The 19,925-nt window shown below is 44.4% G+C and overlaps 1 protein-coding gene across 1 annotated transcript in view; it reads right to left on the reverse strand.

The window, feature by feature from the left end:
• Positions 1-19,925, reverse strand: part of FKBP9 (FKBP prolyl isomerase 9) — a 198,382-nt gene that overhangs the window by 31,663 nt on the left and 146,794 nt on the right. The window contains exons 7-8 of the mRNA XM_085607498.1: positions 17,241-17,427; positions 12,460-12,605 (exon numbers count right to left, since the gene is read on the reverse strand). Coding sequence (XP_085463624.1) covers positions 12,460-12,605; positions 17,241-17,427 — 333 coding nt within the window. The remainder of the gene's footprint in view (positions 1-12,459; positions 12,606-17,240; positions 17,428-19,925) is intronic.

Below are 19,925 nucleotides of genomic sequence, written 5' to 3' on the forward strand. Positions count from 1 at the left end.
TTGGTCTATAATTAGCCGGCTTCAATGGGCAGCCTTTTTTAAATATGGGAACTATCTCCGCGCCCAACCAAGTGTCTGGCAAAGCGGCCCCCATCAGAATGGAATTGAATAGTACCACCAAATACGGGGCCCAGATTTTTGGTTGGGAGCGGAATAAGTCCGGTGGTATTTTATCCAGGCCAGGTGCTTTGTTAGAAAGGAGCTTGTTTATTGCGATTTCTACTTCTTTAAGAGTGATAGCCACAGGAAGTTCTGTCACAGGAGTGGCTACACCCATCAAAGATGGTTGAGGCTGGCATACATGTGAAGGTGCTAAAATAAAAGGGCGAGGATGAATCTCAGCATTAGATATACTAGGATCAATTCCTCTCATCAAACTAGACTCGAGAGACATGTCTGTAGAAGAAAGGTCCTCCGAATCCCCATACAGTTCCCCAAAATGGGATTCCCAAACTTGTGGAGCTATGTTAGCAACAAGGGATGGTACTACCCCATTCCCGTCAGAGTTCACAATGGCCCAAAACGCCTTAGGATCTCTACATATAAGAGCTAATCTTAGATCCTCCCATCTTTGCTCCTCCCAATCCATCTTCCCCCTGGCGATAGCCTTCTTATAGTCTAGACGAAGTTTCTTTATGTTGGTCCTGTCGTTACCTTTGATTGCCGCGAGCAGGTCCTTTTTTGCTTTTCTACAGGGTTCCTTATACCAGGGGTGTGATCTAAGCTGGTGTTGTTTGTTTCCCACTGGGTTAAATAGGCCCCTCAGATTATTAACTAAGTGAGTATGGATCTTAGTTGAGTCACTCAAGTTGTCTATACCTACATCCCCCATTGCGGAAAGAGATGGCAAAGCTGTCTGATATACCTGCGCAAGTTTAGCAGGGGATTTCAAAAAATAGGGCCATTTTATTCTCCTCCTATTATTAGAAAGAAGTACCGGGAGTATAGGGCTATTTGAATTGGGAGGAGAGTTAGTTAGACCAAAACTACCCGGTTTCAAAGTCAGGACAAGGGCGTTGTGGTCGCTATCTTGCCTGGGGTGGATTTCAAACTCTAATAAATTGCCCCAATGTCTTGCTTCCATTAATATATAGTCGATATTAGATTTTTGGCCTGGTCTGTTGAACGTGGGATGGCCTGGGCAATCGGGTTCCAATCTCCCATTACAGGCCCTTAGGGATAGTGCAAGAGTTAAAGATTTAATTTTTAAAAACGAGCGGAGTCCAGGCTCTGACAGGAGACATCTGTGGTTCACGTATATGCCAGAACTGATCTTCTTCGTCTGCCTCGCCCATATTAGGAGGCTCAAGGGGTTCAAATTGGCAGTTAAGGTCGCCTCCTATTATTAATTGCGGTGGGGGGTCTAAAGACAATATAAAATGCTTTAATGCATCTATTACACCAGATTCTTGGCCATTCTTGACTGGCCTTGAATAGACGTTTATTAAAGCAACCGATGGTTTGTCTTTTAGGGTTAAAAGGACGCATTGAACATCCAGGGAGTTAGTTGGAATCACGGTTGCCTGGGCTCCCAAATGAGTCCCTACCCAAATTGAAAGACCACCCGAAGGCCTCCCTCTGCCACTTGTGGTTGCCAAAGTGTCGAAAGTGGCATAACCAATCCTTGAATTTTCTTCGGTGGCCCACGTTTCTTGCATAAGGCAGATGTCATGAGTACCTACAAAATCACTCCATTCCAAGTAAGATAACTTGTTTTTTATCCCTGCCACATTCCAAGACAATATTTTTATTCCCTCGCCTAGTGCTCTATTCCTATTTACTGGGTCGCCAGGCGTAGAATCTGTGCAGAATTCAGTTGTTTGAGGGTTTGTTGCTGTTGTGGCGCCCAGAAGGTTGACATTACACAGAAGATCATCAGGGGGAACAACCAAGTCTTCATGGGTGGTTTGTTTTATTTCCACTCTTGCGGTCAGGGGAGAAGATACTGGCAGAGATTCTAAAATTGCACTCACATATCTATCCTTTTCTACAGCTGATTGGACGCCCATAGCTTTGTCAGGTTGGGGTACAGGACTCGAGTACACGACTGGTCAGTCCACCTCCTCCAACACACTGAATCTATTTTTTTGGGCAAAAAGTGACAACAAGGGCATATTCTGGGTCTCTTCCACTGATCTAGCGTACAATTTATTTTGGCCCCCCGCCCAACTCATACCCCTGATCTGACCTACTCTATGCTGTGGGGCTGGATAGAAATATGACAGATGTAATGGGATAATTTGAGTGTTAGGTCTAAAGGGTGTCCTGTTGCAGATATAATTTACAGCAAGTGGATGTCTAAAATTGACAATGACACAATTTCCTGTGATGGACTTAGGAGTAGGCCCAATCCAATCTAGTCTCCGAACACCCAGAATTTCTCCAGAGATGTTATAGGGGAGGGGGCTGTTTAAATTGAACCAGTGTATACATTTGTTTTTTAGATCCGAGAAATCCTCGTTCTTCCCTTTAAGTAGGGGGGGAACACCAGCAAGCACAACAACATACGGGAGAGATTCAGGTGGCAAGTCAATACAGGGTAATGCAGTGTTAGGTCCCTCAGTAAGAGTATTTCTATGATCTCTAGCTCGACTGTCTGGATATTTTTCCCCCGCATTGGTAATCTCCCTCTGTGTTCTGGAACTTTCTGGGTCTGTAGTCCCAGTCAGAGAAATAGTTGCAGCGGGAGCAATCATGTCAACTATTTGAGGGGGAGCAGGGAAGGTTTCAGTGGCGGCGGAAACGTTGTTGTCGGCAAGAACAGGACAAGGGGGGAAGTTAGTGGAGTCTGTAGGCTGCTTGGTTTTGCCAAAGCCGGCGTTGTTAATGGTGGAGACCAATCTGTCCAACCTAGACAGGAGGGATTTAAAATGGGAACCAAGTAGATGTTCGATATGGGCCTGGAGATCTAAAATCATATGAGTGGCCCACAGAGGAGCCTGCGTGGGGGGCAGGGTAGGAGAACTATCGATCGGTGCAGAGGATATATATATATAGCGTAACATGCCTGAATACATTTCACAGTCTACCTAGCAATGCCTGCTCTACATATTGGCTTACTTTTGTAGGGACTAGCATAAGCAACAAAGAGCTAGTCTTACGAAATAACTTTTTTTGTAAACATAATACATATGTACCCGCTGACCAGCTAGTGTGTGCGCAAGGTTCTCTCCACAACAGAATTAGGATGTGATAAGAAAATTAGCAGTCTCAATAGTCTAATTCAAATGGAATTAGGTGGGAACTTGTGATTTGTACGACGGACCACCCATTTCCCTATGTACTTGAGTAAATGGCTCTTGAGCAGTGAGTGACTGTAACTCATTAATATGCACAAAAGTAGTTACAATGACAAGAAAAGCACCCTTATACGAAAGGAAATGAAATTTTCTCAAAGCAACATACACAGTGAGTTACCATGCCAATATTCTTCCCTGCATCAATCGGTGACCTCAGCGACCACGGGAGACGTTGACTCTTTCCTTACTAGTTTGCCCCTACTCCGTGTCACTCCGGAACAGAGAGTTGACTTAGACAGTCCTATCACACTATTTGAAATTCAGGAAGCCATTTGTGCTCTTGCCACCGGAAAGGCCGTAGAGCGGACGGGTCTACTGACTAAATTTGATAAGACATATGCCCTGCTTTTAGCCTCACTCCTGTAAACACTATATGATAAGGCCATATTAGCCTCCTGCCTACCTGCTACTCTCCAAGAGGCATTGCTCATATCCCTACTCTCCAAGAGGCATTGCTCATATCCCTCCTTAAGCCAGACAGGGACCCTACTGTGCTGAGCTCTTACAGACCGTTGGCTCTACTAAATACTTATTATAAAGGTTTAGCAAACATACTAGCTGACCGCCTGGCACCCTTAGTCCCAGTACTGGTACACCCAGACCAGAATGGGTTTGTTAAAGCCCGTAACACCACGTTCATCCTACAGAGATTCTTCCAGATCTTGGAGTATGTCCCCCGCGCGTGCGCCACAACTTTGATTGGAATGGGCCTTTTAATTTGATGTACTCCAGTTTTGTGGCCTCAGGAACCGTTTTATCAGGAGGGTGAAACTTTTATATACCCTACCACTAGGCAGGGTGAAAACAGGCACGTTCATTTCTGACCCTATCCCGGTACACAGGGGCACCTGACAAGGATACCCATAATATCCATTGCTCTTTTGACTGGCAATGGAGTAATCTGCGCTTGCCCTTCAAGCATGCAGCCGAGATTGGGGGAATACCACTGGGTGATTGGCTTTATTCGATATCTCATTACGCAGATGACCTACTCCTATATCTTACCTACGATGTTGGACCCTGCCTTTTGCCTTAATGGAGTTTGTCTGGCCTGGCAGGCAACCACATTTCGATATTTGGGGATACGAGTATATCACACATCTGCAGACTTCTTTAATGTCTTTAGGTGTTAGGTCCTCATGGATTTTATGATATCTGCATCTTCTTTAATTAGTTTCCAACATTTCTTCCACCTGGGGACTAAAAAGATGTTCCCCATTGAATGGAATGTTGAGGAAGTGTTGTTGAACCTCCTGTTTAAAACCTGAAGCCAAGTGTGTGTGTGTGGACCAAGACACTAGAGTTAACACCAGTGCTTAATTTGAGCCGGTGGTTTCCGGTGCTCGGCACTGGCATTTAATTGTCAACACCGGAGCTTGTGACAGTCTGCCACAAGGTTGCACTGTCTGGCTAATTTAGAGAGAACCACAACAGTTAATTATTAAAGCAATATACATAAAAAATGACTATTACCTTTCACCAAAGCCCTTCTAATAGCTTTGGGGGCCTGGAACAGCCCGAATTGTCACACTTGTAGGAGTGTGATGATTAGTACTTGTGTTAATATAGTTGGCAGCATAGCAGGGGCAATGTGTGGTTCAAGCTGCAGTGGCCTCCTGACGAGAGCCCTGACACTTATTTATTTACAAATTAAGTAGTGGTTAACACTGTGGGAGGCAGTATCTGCGGAGTCTAGGGCGTATGTTTGCTTTGGAGATCAATTTCCCCTCCACAACTAGCTACTCACCACTTTCCCTACAGGCGTCAGGGAGATGCCGCATAACAGAGGAAGGGTCCTGTTTCTGGTAGTGTGAACCACCAGAAAGTCTGTGGGAACCTGGCCCCTGATGTAAAGGGGTCCTTAGTAGTGGTCTTGTATTTTTTTCTCTATGCAGGATGTAACCACCCTGGACCTGATTTGGTCTTTCAAATTATCAGGGGACAACCTGAATAGACCCTTCAGCATAGGTAAGAATTGAACACTACATTCAGTCTTACAGAGGTTCTGAACCTAAAAGCAGTCATCGTTTTCTACTATGTGCATGGCAACCTACCGGAGACAAGCCGCTCTCTGTATGACAGCATGGGATGCCGTAGTGTCAGCTGGTGGGGATGGTTTCGCCAAGTATTACTCTAAGTCGTGATCCTTGGAGGGGAGGGTTGACATTGTAATCATCCTATTGGTCATCCCCATCACCTGAACCTGTGGCCTGATCATATGAGTCAATCTCCCTGAATGGGCTATATGGGTCTGAGAGAGTGGACTGACCCTTCTGGGGGCTGTGACAGAGGTAGAGGGGGAGGCAGTGGTAAGACTGGCCTTGGTGGTGGAGGTGGGTAAGTGAGAAGTGGACAGTGCCTAATTTGGTGTAGTGGGTGGAGGTGCAGCTGGAGGAGGCTTCTAGGGACTAAGTGCCAAGGAGCTTCATACTCAAGTTCCTCAATGAAAATGAGCCTCCTATTCTTTGGATTTGGAGGCAACAAAAAAATTGGCCTTGTCTGCGCAGGCTTTGCTGAAACCATGCCTGTTTCAGGGTGTATAAAGAGACGCTACTGTTTAATGTCACGCTCCTCTGCAAATCTCTCAATGATGGGAGCCTCGGAATTTGAACTAAGGGGTGTTTTCGATTTTGGCTCTGCCCTTGGCGGCAGTGTTTTGGAATCTGAGAAGGTGTCGACGTAGGGTTTGGATGGTGTCTCAGCTCCATTGGGAGTCCAAGGGAAGACAATGGACCAGAGGCCCTCTTTTTAGTTTGTACGAGGCTCGATGACAGACTTTAAGGAATGGTGCTTTCGCCCAGGAACAGAACAGTTTCAGAAGGTGTGCTTTTACCCACGGCTGGGAGCAGTACTTATGAACCTCAGGGTTTTGTTTGTACTTGGTCCCACCAGAGTCAACGCCGAAGGGTTTTTACTTCTCTTCGCTGGAGACTTCTGAAAATACCATCTTGGGACAAGAAGTGCGCAGTCTGCCAGAGGGGCCGGCCATTTCTTCCTTGATTTTGTGGAGACCCTGCTTCCCTAGCAGATATAGAGTATAAGACAGCAATTGAAAATGCATCTTCAAATATGTCTAGATTCTTTTCCTCCAGTACCATAGCACCTTCTTGCAACAGAAGGCATGACAGGAGTTGTACATGGGTTTCTAGTAACAGACCTCATGCTAATCAGCTGAGGAGTAATTTGAGTTACAATATGCGCAGAAACTAAAGGAAGTTTGCTCCATCTGCCGACATTCTCCAAGGCCCAGTCTTCAAGTCCTTTGTAACTGAAAGGAGATCAGACTGAGTGACATGTTCCAGGTCATTGATCCAATTGTGTGGACTGGAGCAAACACAATTGTTTTTGGCCAGAACCAATAAACTGAGGCAGGATGCCAAGTAACCGCAATGAAACATGTTGGTCTCTGAGCTGTAGCTTAACAAATCCAAACCCAATAGCAGGAAAAAATAATCTAATGGTGGAGTTGGAGCCCATGCGGATTATGAGCACAGGGGGGTGTCATTCAACATCTTGTCATTCAAAACTTCTTTGATGAAAAACAACTTGTAGTCCAACACTAGATAGCAGGAATATGCAAAGCGTGTATCTACAGCCACACATGCTATAAACACATTTCTCCTTGTTAACATCTGATTCAAAGCAGCGTTAACTTTTGACCAAGATCCACAAAAGGGCTCCTTCCCAGCGCAAAATTTCATTTTTACTGGAACGTAAATACCCTTGCAAGACTTTGCTTTACACTGGCACAAAGTTTCTGTAATTCTAGGCATAAGTGTAACATGACACAACAACAGTGTAACCCTGTCACCCTTTGGATATTAGTTCGTGATGAACAGACACCTAGGTGTTCTGTGAAGCAATTTTGTCATTATCATTTTACACATAACAAAAAGCACATATTAATATAGAACATTGATCATGACCACATTCAAACTGCCCTTTTGCATGTTTTGATGTATGCACTGGGGGCCCTGTTGCATCCTGTAAAGTGAGTTATTCTGTATGATTATTGTTAGATTTGGGGGTCTCGAGTTGGCACAGGTAGGTACTTGTGACAAATAGGGACCCTTGCCTCTAGTCAGGGTAAGGGGGTACACTCCTATAATAACCCCTGATCACCCCCTTGGTAGCTTGGCACGAGCAGACAGGCTTATCTCAGAGGCAGTGTGTAAAGCGTTTGTGGATGAACCTTTTGTTCATCTACTTGCTATAATTATTTACCTAATTAGCTTCTTTCCTTACATATAGCAAGTTTATCAGTTTAGTAGGGGTCCCCTTTTTTCCAAATAGTGTAAAGCGTTTGTGACCACATACAGTAATCCAGTGACAACACTACAAATGGACACCACACAGGTTTTATATCAAAAATAAGTATACTTTATATAGATTTACCACAAGACCATAATACGACAATAATACACAATACTATTATTTTAAGATGGTAGTTTTTAGCTTAGTTCAGTTCAGTTCTTAAGATGCAACACTTTGCGTCAATGTACCTTACGATGGGTTTCGCTTCCACGACAAGTAATGTCGCAGCGATGGAAATGCGGCAAAGTTCTGGTGCAAAGAAATAAAGACGTGAAGATCTTCCAGATGCGGCACGCTTCTCCGGGGATGCGAGAAGTTCTCGGTTCAATGCGTGGACTGCAGCGGCGACACCCTTGTTCAGAAGTGCGACGGCAACAGTTTCAGCTGCGACACTCTTCTCCCAGTTTGCGTGAAGCTTCCGCACAATGTGACAACTACAGCAGCGACATCCTTGTTCAGAAATGCGATGGCAGCAGCTCCGACGGCGGCGCGCTTCTCTTGGGATGATAAGGCGCTTTCCTCGATGCGGTGCAATGCGACAGTTCCAGAGGTGACACCCTTGTTCAGAAGAGCGACGGCAGCAGCAGCGACGGCGACACGCTTCGGCTTCGTTGAGTTGCGCTTCCAGCTCCTTGCGACACGCAGTCCCTCAGAAGGCCCAAAACAGCAGCAGGCACTTCCAAAGAACTCTGGGGAGCTGGGGGTTGAAGTCTGTTGTCCCTGAGACTTCATCAGGAGGCACGCTCTGTTCCAAGCCCTTGGAGATCCTTACTAGTTGAAATAAGCACACAAAGTCTCTTCTCCTTCCTTTGGCAGTCAGGCAAACCACTGCAGGCCAATCCCCCAAGCAGCACTTCAGCTTAGGGATAGTATCTCCTCAGTTTCTTCAGGTTCCGCTCCTCAGTAAAGGTTTCTTCTTGTTCCAAAAGTGATCTAATTTCTTGTGATCAGGGTCCCAATATTTCTACCCCAAAATCCACTGTCCTCTCAGGGCAGAGGGGCCTTTGCCCAGTCCAAACCAGTTCTAGAGCACTCTGTTTACATGACTCCTTCTTTCCTTTCACAGTGCAGGGCAGAAACATCAGATGCCCCACAGGAGGTGAAGCCAGCATTGTGGAGGGAAAGCACAGCCCTGGAGCACTTTGTTGACAAGATTCCTTCTCTCCTTTCACAGTGCAGGGCAGAGACATCAGACGCACCACAGGGGGTGGAGACAGCACTGTGGGGGGCAGGCACTGTCCTATTCAGGTCCCAGGTGCAACTCCTCCCTCCCATCTAGATGCAGATCTCTCTATTCACCACTGGGCGGACTCACCCTGTCTCCTGGAATCCGCCACCCCTGTCACTCAAACCCCAGACAAGGAATACACAACCTAGCAGAGGCAGGTTTGAATGGTTATACAAGAAAATACCTACTTTCTAAAAGTGGTATTTTCAAACACAGAATGTTAAAACCAACTTCACTAAAATATGTGTTTTATCATTCTGAGTTCAGGCATACTAAATTCGAATTTCTACCATGTTCCCTGAGTCAGTTAGGATTATCAGATGTAATAATCAAACTGCCCATTCTGGCCTATGGAGAACAGGTAGCCTTGCAATAGTGAAAACCAAAAATGGCTGTAATTCACTATAAGGACATGCCACACACACCAGGGCATGTCCTACCTGATACTTACAATGCACCCTGCCCTTGGGCCTACCATAGGGTTGTCTGATATGAAGAAAAGGGAAGGTTTAGGGACTGGCAAGTGGGTGCACTTGCCCAGTCAGCATGACAGTACCAGACTGCACGCAGGCTCTGCAATGGCAGACCTTAGACACATTTTACAAGGCTGTCTCTGTGGGTGGCACAACCAGTGCTGCAAGCCCAGCAGCAGCATTTGGATTTACAAGCCCTGGGCACACTCAGTGCACCATACTAGGGTCTGACAAGTAAACCAAATCAGTCAATCATGGAATCACTAATCAATACATTCATTTACAATAGGGAGAGCATATGCACTTTAGCACTGATCAGCAGTGGTAAAGTGCCCAGAGTCATAAAACAGCCAACAACAGGTCAGAAAAACTATAGGAGGAAGGCAAAAAGTTCAGGGATGACCCTGCAAAAAGGGCCAAGTCCAACAATTATGCATAAAGATGGCGCTTCATAGCAGATCTGCGTTTGGGCATGGCACGTTTTATACGGATGTGTACCAGCACATTAAACAGTTAAAAGCCAGCTGGAGAAGCTTTTATCCCCCTAATATGGTTTAGAAAGCCAGTGCCACAGGATCTTGAAAGGCTAGTGTGGAGAGTTATAGGTAGGATCTTTGTTAAAGATGCAGCTGCTTAACAAAGACACTTACAATTACACTGACTTTTAATCAAATGTAGCCCCTTTTCTCACATCTGATATGTGTGATATTTTAACAGAGAGGTGTTTGTCTAGACACTTAGGATTATGACCCAGCTGAATAGAATAAGGTTTTGACACAGCAGTGGGTGAAGAATCTCTTTGAAGCAACAATTCTTTATGTGGGCCTTTTTTTCCATTTACTTGGAGTCAAATATATTGTACTCACATTCGAATGTAGGCAAGGTACAATTGGAGCTTGAATTGATCAGGGAACCATTGAGTGACATGAGAAGCTGTTTATCACTGTAAGCCTGAAACTGGAATCTTCAGTCCTCTGTGATATTAAGAATTGGGCACCAGTACATGTTAAATGGTCCAGAAGCATGGTGGACTTTGAACCGAAAATACCTGCATTACTAATTTTCATCAGTCAGGAAAACCATCTGCAGCTTTTTTTTGGGGGAAACATGTTATTATCAGTAACAAAAATAAAATAATACAAAAGAAATAGCTGGGTACATTAGGCATTGCCTACATCATATGAGTCCAGTGCGGGTCAGTTACACAGGTATAATAATATCACAAAGTGTTGTAAGTTACATACTAAGATATAGCAAGAGAAAAATTTTCAGAGCGACGATCCCGGCCTTTGCTTCGCCTCCTTGTTGGACCCCTTGGGTTAATCGCTCAGGTCAAGGTCCGAGTCTGGTGTTGGAGGGGCACAGATGTTACCATGGAATGAGTTCCATCTACCCCATACCCGTGCCCACTTTTGGGGACACCCTCTGCGTATGAAGACTGCTTTTTCGGCCAGCATTGAGCTATCCATGTCCCGACACCATCGTCCCCTCTGGGGAGCCGTCGGTACCCCCCAGTGTTGTGCAATATTACGTTTTGCCAGCATGATCCCCAAAGTTGCCCAGTCTTGTGCTGCATGATTCAGGTCAGTTGGTTCCCATATATTGAGGAGGCACCGCTTTGGTTCGGGAGGAACTGGGAAACCACTCACACTCGTAATTGTGTCCATCACCTCCTCCCAATAAAATGCTATGTGCGGGCATTCCCAGAATGTATGGTAGAATGTACCCCTTGCCCCACAGCCGCGCAGACAAAGTGGTGTTGTAGCTCGACCGATTTTGTGGAGCATGTCCTGTGTAGGACCTTCAGCTGTACCAGCCGTAGCCGGGAAGGGATCGACACCTCCCTCGGGGACGCTAGTGCTTCCTGCCAGTCCTGTTCATCTATGTCTCCAAGGTCTGCCCGCCATTTATCCCGCAGAGCTAGTGTGGGGTCTTTTTGGTTATTAATAAGTTTGCGGTAGGTGAGGGAAATGGCTTTCTTGGTAAGGTGGTCCGTAAGAAGACGGTCCTCGAGTGGGGACGATTCAGGAAGAGCCGTGCCTCTAGGTATTGCCCTTGTGAGTGCATGCTTAATTTGTGTATAATGGAAGAGTTCTGTATCGGCCATTTGATATGTCGTCTGTAGTTGAGTAAAAGTCACCACGTCTCCTTTTTTCCACAGGTCCCCAACTCTGGAGATTCCGATCAAGTCCCATTGTGCAAACCCCTTGCTATTGCGGAGTGTACCCAGTTTTGGTGTATCCCACAATGGTGTGTGTTGTGTCATTACTCCTTCCCACCCGAGCGCTCGTTGCGCTATGAACCATGTGTGTATTGTGTGCGCGGTTGGACCCCTCCATATATCTTTTTTGTTCTTGTGGTAAAGTGCCCTTAGCGGTGCCCCAGTCCCAAAAGCATGCCAGTCGAGCCGGAGAGACGGCTCATCCCGAGGGTCGTAAAGCCATTGGTTTACTATACCATCTGCAGCTTTTGAAGACAAATACGAGGGTCTACTGTATGAAGCGAGACAGAAATGTCCAATGACCTTTGAAGTGAATATAACTGACCTGAATCTATAATGTGATGGCTATTTTCTGTGATGTTCAACATCAAGAAACTGGATTTGTTAAAAATTGGATAATCTGACATTCAGGATATTGGGCCAATCAATGGTGACCCTGAAATTGTTCGACCACGACTGCCTCAAAATTTTCACCCAGCACATCTCGCAGGGTGATAGCTACTTAATGTACTTCATGCCAAAGTCTGATTTTTTTTTAAAGCTCAGTAATGGTGGTTATTTTCAGTGCCACAGGTACAACTTCATCTATCAATGAAAGGTTGATAATAACTGAGACTTTAATGGCAAAAGGATTTGGGAAAACTGCCAATGTTCATGCTGGGTTAAAATCGTCCTCCCCATCTGTAGATAATCATTCTTTATGTTCACAATGAAGAACACAAATTTAGGAGAAGTGAGCCTCAGGACAATGGTTTTGGGGTGAGTCTCAGGACAATGATTTTGGATTCCTATTCTGAAGAAACTACTGCCATACAGTTTATTGATCAATCATATCCCTGACCAGCTATTCCTTCAATCGAGGCCTAATGAAAACTTCCTCTCACTATATATTTGCTAGTGAAATGTCAGCAGCTAATAACTTACCAACTCCAGCCTCTCCATAACCAAGATGGGGTGGGATGATGACTGTACGCTTCTCGCCTACACACATGTTCTGGAGACCCATATCCATTCCCAGAACGACTTGTCCAGATCCGAGGACTATATTGTAGGTTTTTCCATAATCAATCCTAGAAACAAAATAAAACATAACTTTTATTACTGAATAACACTGCATACTTTATTGAGCCGTTTTAATTTAGAACTCATATGTTGAATTCAATCCATTCAGTCCTCACTCTGCTGATTTCTTTTGTTAGATGCAGCTCATTTTTTTTGGGCTTACTTATTGCGTGTTTTTGGAGGAACTACAAACCCCCTATATCCTGTGACATGAAGGGTCTATCGGATGTAACAGAATATTGCTTTTGTAAATCATGACAAAAAAAATGCAGATGAAAAAGTTGTTTTTACTACTTGTTTTCACAATTTTTTTTATTTCAACAGTTTGTTTATTTGGGGAACAAAATGTTGAAATAAACAACAAATGCACTTTATTCTCCCGTCAGCAATGTGAAATGCTACATATTTCTATGCAAATTCAATACTTTACTTTGAATAGATGTAGCTGGCGAACCCCTAGGCATTCTAGTGGCGTAGCAATGGCTTTTGCCGCCTCGTGGTGGCTACAAGATCGGGGATTGGGGCTGTCGATCAATTCCTGCATTTGCTGTCCCGCCAGCCGCAAGTAAGGGGGGGGGTGGTAGGCTGCCGCCCCCAAAACTCATACCGCCTGGGGTGGACCACCCCCCTTACTATGCCACTGATATAGTGACAGCTTTACAGGTATTTAGAACAGTGCATCACAGCTGCATTCAACAGTCTTTTATGGTGCAACAAGGGTATAGACTGTTTATGGGAGGGGGGTGGTGATCAATTCCTGCGTTTGCTGTCCCGCGCACCTGCAGGTGGGGGGTGGGGGGGGGGGGGGGTAGGCTGCCGCCCCCAAAGCTCATAGCTGCCAAGGTTTCAGATGCTATGTGTGCCATTTTCATAATTCCAGTGTAATTATGAGTGACATTTTAATGACTATGAGTGACACTTTCTCGCATGCAAAATCAAGCAAGGAAGACTAGGAAACATATAAATATCAGCAATTGCACCCATTTGAGCAACAAGACTCTCTAAGAAGATGTTAAAACTGGAGCTGAAAAGATCGGTTTGCGATATGCTATGATGTCATTCACCTATTTGATGTTGCTTGCTGCTCTTTGTCGTTGGTTGTTTGAAAATCAATAAACAAATATTTTTTTAAAATATGCGGACTGTTTTCCAGATTGGGTCTCATCACTTGAAAGCACACATCACCGTTCGCTGGGGCACTGAATGTACCCAAGGTGCAGGCTCCACTACTGAAATTTTGAGCAGGTGTTCCTCTTTAATTTCTTCTGCTCTGACAAAAGTAAAATTTTATTAAGAGCACTGATAGTTTTACAAGTTCAGAGATTATAAGTAATGTTTAGTGTTGCACTTACTTCCTTAGATTTGAGGTAGGCTGATACATGTTCTCACAGCTGTAGGCAGCAGCCCGGCCTGAGTCGTTCGCGGGATCATGAATATACCACACTACGCACTCTGCACAGAGCGCGCAGCGGGCTGAAAGTGGCGCGCAGTAATCTCTGCAGTGCTTCAGGGCGGCAGCAGGCTCACAACGGCGGGTCAGCAGCAGCTAATGCAGGAGGGGTCGGGTGAGCTTCAGAGGGGCCGAGGCAGCCGGCGGTGGTGCGAGCGGTGGCCTGCTCATCACCTCAGCTGCCCCGGACCTTTTATAATAATACTCTGCTCCTACCTCTTGTCATGACTGATCCGTCCAGTGAATACAGGTGTGCATTATTGAGGGGGCACCAAAATAATGAATGCGGCATGGCGGGCTGTGGCAAACGAAAGAAAAAAACTTCTGCTCACCCTGCCGCGCTCTCACTGAGAGTTACTGATACAGTGTAAGTTGCAATCACATGACCTCACCATGTAACGTGAATGCCGTGGGTACCCCGGGCCGGCCGCAGCAGCTGGGCTAATTATGAATGCTCATTGCTGCAGCCAGAGCTGCAATGAGCCACCAGTTTGGCGCGACGCTCCTGGCCTGCCATTAATGAGTAGACTTTGCAAACTACTACAATCACACACTCTGCCAGACTCGCAGCAAGCTGCCCGCGCTGCTTGCTCATCGGGAGTGCACTGTTTGGCCAGGGCATCGACTTCCTTTGCACCGGCGGTGGTGTCAAGGAGGCAATACAAATGTGTGACTTTTCATTTTCGTGCGGTGATGCGGACCACTGCACAAAAATGCGTTAGTATCACGCCTGATGCGTGATACTTGGCAGGGCTGAAAGCTCATGCTGCCGGAGGTAGACCGCCCCGCACCCCCTCCTGCTACCCAACTGATAGAGTGACAGCAAGGCGCGCAATGCCCATTTAGCTCAAAGGGCTTCAGCCCCCCCGTCGTGTGTGTCAGCCCGGGCTGAGACAGCTTCTCGGGCACACACACAGCCGCACGTAAGTACTTCACAGGTCTTTAAAAGACGATGTACTTGTTAATGAGGCTTTGTTGTTCTTTCACCCCTTCTTAGAGCCCCTGCATCTTCACTCGGCCGATTGCTAGAAAGTATCTATTGGCTCATCAGGTAATTGTCTGGCTTTGCGCAGCAGGAAGCAGTGGCTCAAAGGGTGCCGTTAGGGCTCGTTTCAGCGTGCCATACGTCAACGGCAGTCCGACTTCTATGACGGATTTTCCCAAATTGTGGATAGCTGCACCTCCTAAATGCAGGAGAATAGGACGTTGTCTATCATCGTCCAATGCCACAGCTGCAAAGTACGTCTTGAGGCGCTCCACCCATTCTTTCTACTTCACAGCTTGAGCAGATGGAGGATCATCAACTAGGAATGGCTCAACGGGGCCTATGGCTGTCACAGTGTTATCTATGGATGGCTAGAGTTACATAGCGGGCTCACCCACTGACGGAAACATAAGACTAGATGGCTGATTCACAAAATATTTATAAATTACAGTATGCGGGACATACACTCTTGCGTGGTTTATGGTTTATAAGTCTTTGGCTGATTGACAAACATTTTTGACACATGAGCAGCATTAATCGTTGCTGATTTACAAATATTTTTGACATATGAGAAGCATAAATCATGCAGATCATTATGTACCTCGTGTATATGTTGCTCACGTACATTGCCGGCTCACACCTGTTTTACTAACTATATGTGCACCCTGTATGCATTGCATGTACACAGTACACAAACATACGGATAAAAAACCTAACAAATTTTAAATTTTTCTATTGATTTTTTTTTCAATTACATTTTTAATCATGTAACAAACTGATTTTTTTTAACTGATTTTTTTTTAATTACATTATTATTCCCTCAAATGTCACTCCTTTCTTAACACAGTTTAAAAACTGGGAGTACTGATGTACAGTCCCACACTTTCCGCATCACTTATATTTAAACCATACATGTATGGATGAGTGAATGAAATGTGCTCCAATTTGTTTGTGAATACTCACAAACGCATGAGTAGTTTTATGTCTCTGGAATGCATTTCCTTGACCACTTTTCTGACACACCTCTAAGTTCAAAAGTAATTCTGCCTTGATAAAGCTGTCTGTGTAAACTACTTTTATTACTCATGCAAATGTTTACATAAGCAGAAATTACATTTCGTACTGTAAGCTAAAATTCCCCCAACAAAATAGACCCAATTGTTTTTACTTCCCTGAAAAAACACTCCCCACAATATACTTCCCTCCAACTCTTCCATCACTGCTTGTCTTGAGTGAGGAGAATGGACCTTTTTTTAGCAAGACTTGCGTTTCTTTAAAGGAGCAAGAATAGTGTTCCTCCTTTTCTACCATAAATTAATGTGCTTTTCGGAAATGCATGATTTCTTCATGTCTTCACCCTCTCAAACATTTCATAAAGTTTCTCTTGAAAAGTAGGCACTTTACCAAATCTAGAGGCCTTTATTTTCGTGTGAATCTATTCTGAATCTGACTTTTTCTATATTCTTCATTTTCAGCAACACATCCAATTATTTTCATCTGACATCCCATTCTACAGAGTGTCTTCCTTGCCCCACAAAGGAGACTAGCAAATATCACACCACAGAGGAAGGTATATAGTGTTGATACACTTGTCCTAGCATACAAAACATTGCATTGAGTGTTTAAAGTCCCAAGGATATATACTCAAGCCCCTGAGCAACTCTGTTCATTAGCCTTCCTGGTAGGCGTAAAGCAGCTGCACGCTAGAGTCCTCTTTTGGTATTATTAGGCTTTGAAAGGTGTTGAAAAAGTTGAAAAATGACACAAATATATTTTACAACAATTGCAGTAAATAACAGCATGCTGGACAACAATGGCACAAGTACTCTGCATACCACATGAAGTCTGCAGTAGGGCACTGGACAGTCACACCGAGTAAAAGCCAGACAACTGATCACTCATGTTACTTGAGCGTAGTAAAGTTCTGCGGAATTTAAGCAAGTGCCTAATATGTCAGGGAAGGAGGGTGAATAGTTTGGGGACTAAAGAAAAGGCTCATCATTTCACCAGGACTGGAAACAGAATCCACCTTCAAGAACCAGTTAAAGAGAGTGAAGGCACTGTAAACATAGCACATTTGTGTCAATTCGAACTCCTTCACCTAAAAGAAAAGGGTGTGATGATCTATACAGATCCATTACAAAAAACATAAATTCAATGTCACTAGACAAAACTTATCTTGGACTTTAGTCCCTGAAGGATACTCACGTGGAGTCTAGAAGTGTGCCGTCCATGAGTGTGGCATTGTAGTGGTACTTCAGATAATCTCCTTTCTTGCTCAGCTCAGTGCAGTTGTCGGGCTTGTAGTGTGTTGTAATGCTAACAGAGTCCGAAGGGTTATGGAAGTCAATCACATGAATGTCGAAGATCAAAACCGCAGAGCCTGGAATCTTCCCTGCATTGGAAGCAGAAAAAGAAAATGTAAAAACATAACAGATCCAACTTAGGTTTTTTTTTACCACCCTATCACTATATTTCTCTTTTACCGGACCTAGAAGATTGCTTCACCATGAACATAATACTCTTTTAAATCATTCAGACGATGAAATTCAATCAAGACATAACTGAACCAACCACCCTTCAAAGGAAAAACTGTAGACGTATTTCTTAAATGGCGGACCCTGAAACTGCTGGACTGGATAGACAATTTTGCTATCCTTATCCAAAACAAGTAAAGTCCAAACACTCTAAGCAAAAGTTTGCTTATACCAACACTTCAACTAGAACACAGCACCAAAATTACTATAACCAATATCAACTACATCGTATATGCACTCAATCTAACCTTGACAAACGGTGTCCTCAAATATGTTCTGCTCAAGCTACATTCCTTCAAATCTAAGCCAGCTGCACTAAGGTACACACAAGAAATCACTGACAGCAAACAACCTAAAGGCTAGAAAGGAACAGAATAATGCCCAACTTCAGGATGCCCTTGGAAAATTGTAAACATTCTAAATGCATGTCTTCCCACCACAACCAAAGAATTGGGGGTCACCACTGAGACAAGTACACAAATACCTATGGAACCAGTGTTGGAACACTGGGGATGTAAAAGCGAACATGCAAGAGATGGGCTGGTAAGGATTTGTGGGATAATTTCACACCTATCTGTGTCAAGAGACTTGCCAACTATGGTGCACCTAAAGGAAGTATTTAAGTCTTTTCACACTCCAAGCAGAAAGAGGCCAGCCATATGAGACCTCCTCAACTAATCGGTGTCTCATGAGCTCTGAGTGATCACACTGATAGAGTGGATACAGATAACCTGAACAATCAATGTATTGCACTCTCACCCACTGCAGGACACAAGATTTGTATTATCAACACAAATTACACAAGGTGAAGGAGGGACGGCTGAGGGGAGTTACAGAAGAATCGAAGACCTTCATTTACTAAAGCTTTGTGTGGGCACGCATGCGATGCAATGCAATTTAGCACTGTGCAAGCAGGCCTTTAGAATGGCAAGTAAACCAAGACTATCTTTCGAGTCACAATGCTCCAAGTGAGTGCCTCTGCAAAATGTCAGTGAATGACAGCCCAACTGATCTCTTAATAGCAGTAGTCCAGGCGCAAGCAGGGGTTCACAACAGTAATCTTTCTCGGAATGTCAATGCTAAATTGAGTGTTGGGGAGGGTTGGACATTGATGTGGAGTAAGTGGGGAAACTACCTGAGGCAAAGGAAAGAAAATATAAACAGGAGATCAAGTTCCTAAAATTGCTGAACTGCATTGGTCTGAAAATAGTCAATGGAAAAAAGAACCACAATTACATGGAGAGGGCCCACCTATGTAGCCAAAGTGTGATCCTACTCTGGACTATGGTGGAGAAGGTCCTAACCAGAGTCTAATGAGATCATAGCCACTATCCAGACTCACTAGTACCGTCTTCATCTGGCAAGTGTGACACCATCAACCAATCTTTCAACAACAAACATGACAAGACCAATCACCACACTGACATAAAAGACCAAGCTACTACCACCCCTATCAATCTACCAAGAAACACACCCAAATGGGCCATCTATCAGACATTCTTGCAGCCATTACTTACATCCTCCATTCCACATCTCCGCAAAACCCCTCAAGCCACTTCTGAATACAGTCAACACTGCCATTTAATACAGTACCTTCCCTGATGCACGACAATAAGAAAGATGCTTTCATTATTGAATAAATCACACTTCATATCCCACAACCTTTCCAACAGCCATCCAGGATCAGACCGACAGCAACCACTTCTTACATATGTATAGGCCTGTCATTAAACATGATGCAGCATTGAGCAAACAACTATCCAAATTATAGACAGCACGCTGCAAGTCACAAAGTCATTGCTAAACTTCTCGGCAAAACAATCAACCATCAAATTCCATTTAATGTGCTTCAACACATATGGGATTTAATAACACTATACTACTATGGCCTTCCTACCTCTCTAAGTGATATCAGTTCATCCAGATTGGAACCACCAGATTCAGCTGCTTCTACTGACTTGTCATTGAACCTTATTGGAATTCTCCTCTAAAACCGCAAAAATCAAGATTCACAAGTATTTCAATTCTACAAATGTATCTGAATGTCTCCACAATCAAGGACATGCACCAACTCAAAGTCTGCCTCTGCCTCATTTAAAACTGGATGTGTAGTGATTGCCTTAATCCGTAATTGATGAAGACTGAATTCATCATTTTTGTAAACGGGTACAAAGAAGTGCAGATCTAGTAACGGCTCTTTGACAGGAAGCTAGATGCATTCACATCTCTAGTTTCTGAAAATACAGAACATGTTACCTGCCCTCAGTAATGGTCTTTCTGGTGGATACTCTATCTAATTGCAGATTCCTCACGTTTTGAATATTCCCTAGGTGCCAGACTAGATCTGAAAAACTTC

Source organism: Triturus cristatus, chromosome 5_2 (assembly GCF_964204655.1).
Source record: "Triturus cristatus chromosome 5_2, aTriCri1.1, whole genome shotgun sequence".
Classification (NCBI taxonomy): domain Eukaryota; kingdom Metazoa; phylum Chordata; class Amphibia; order Caudata; family Salamandridae; genus Triturus; species Triturus cristatus.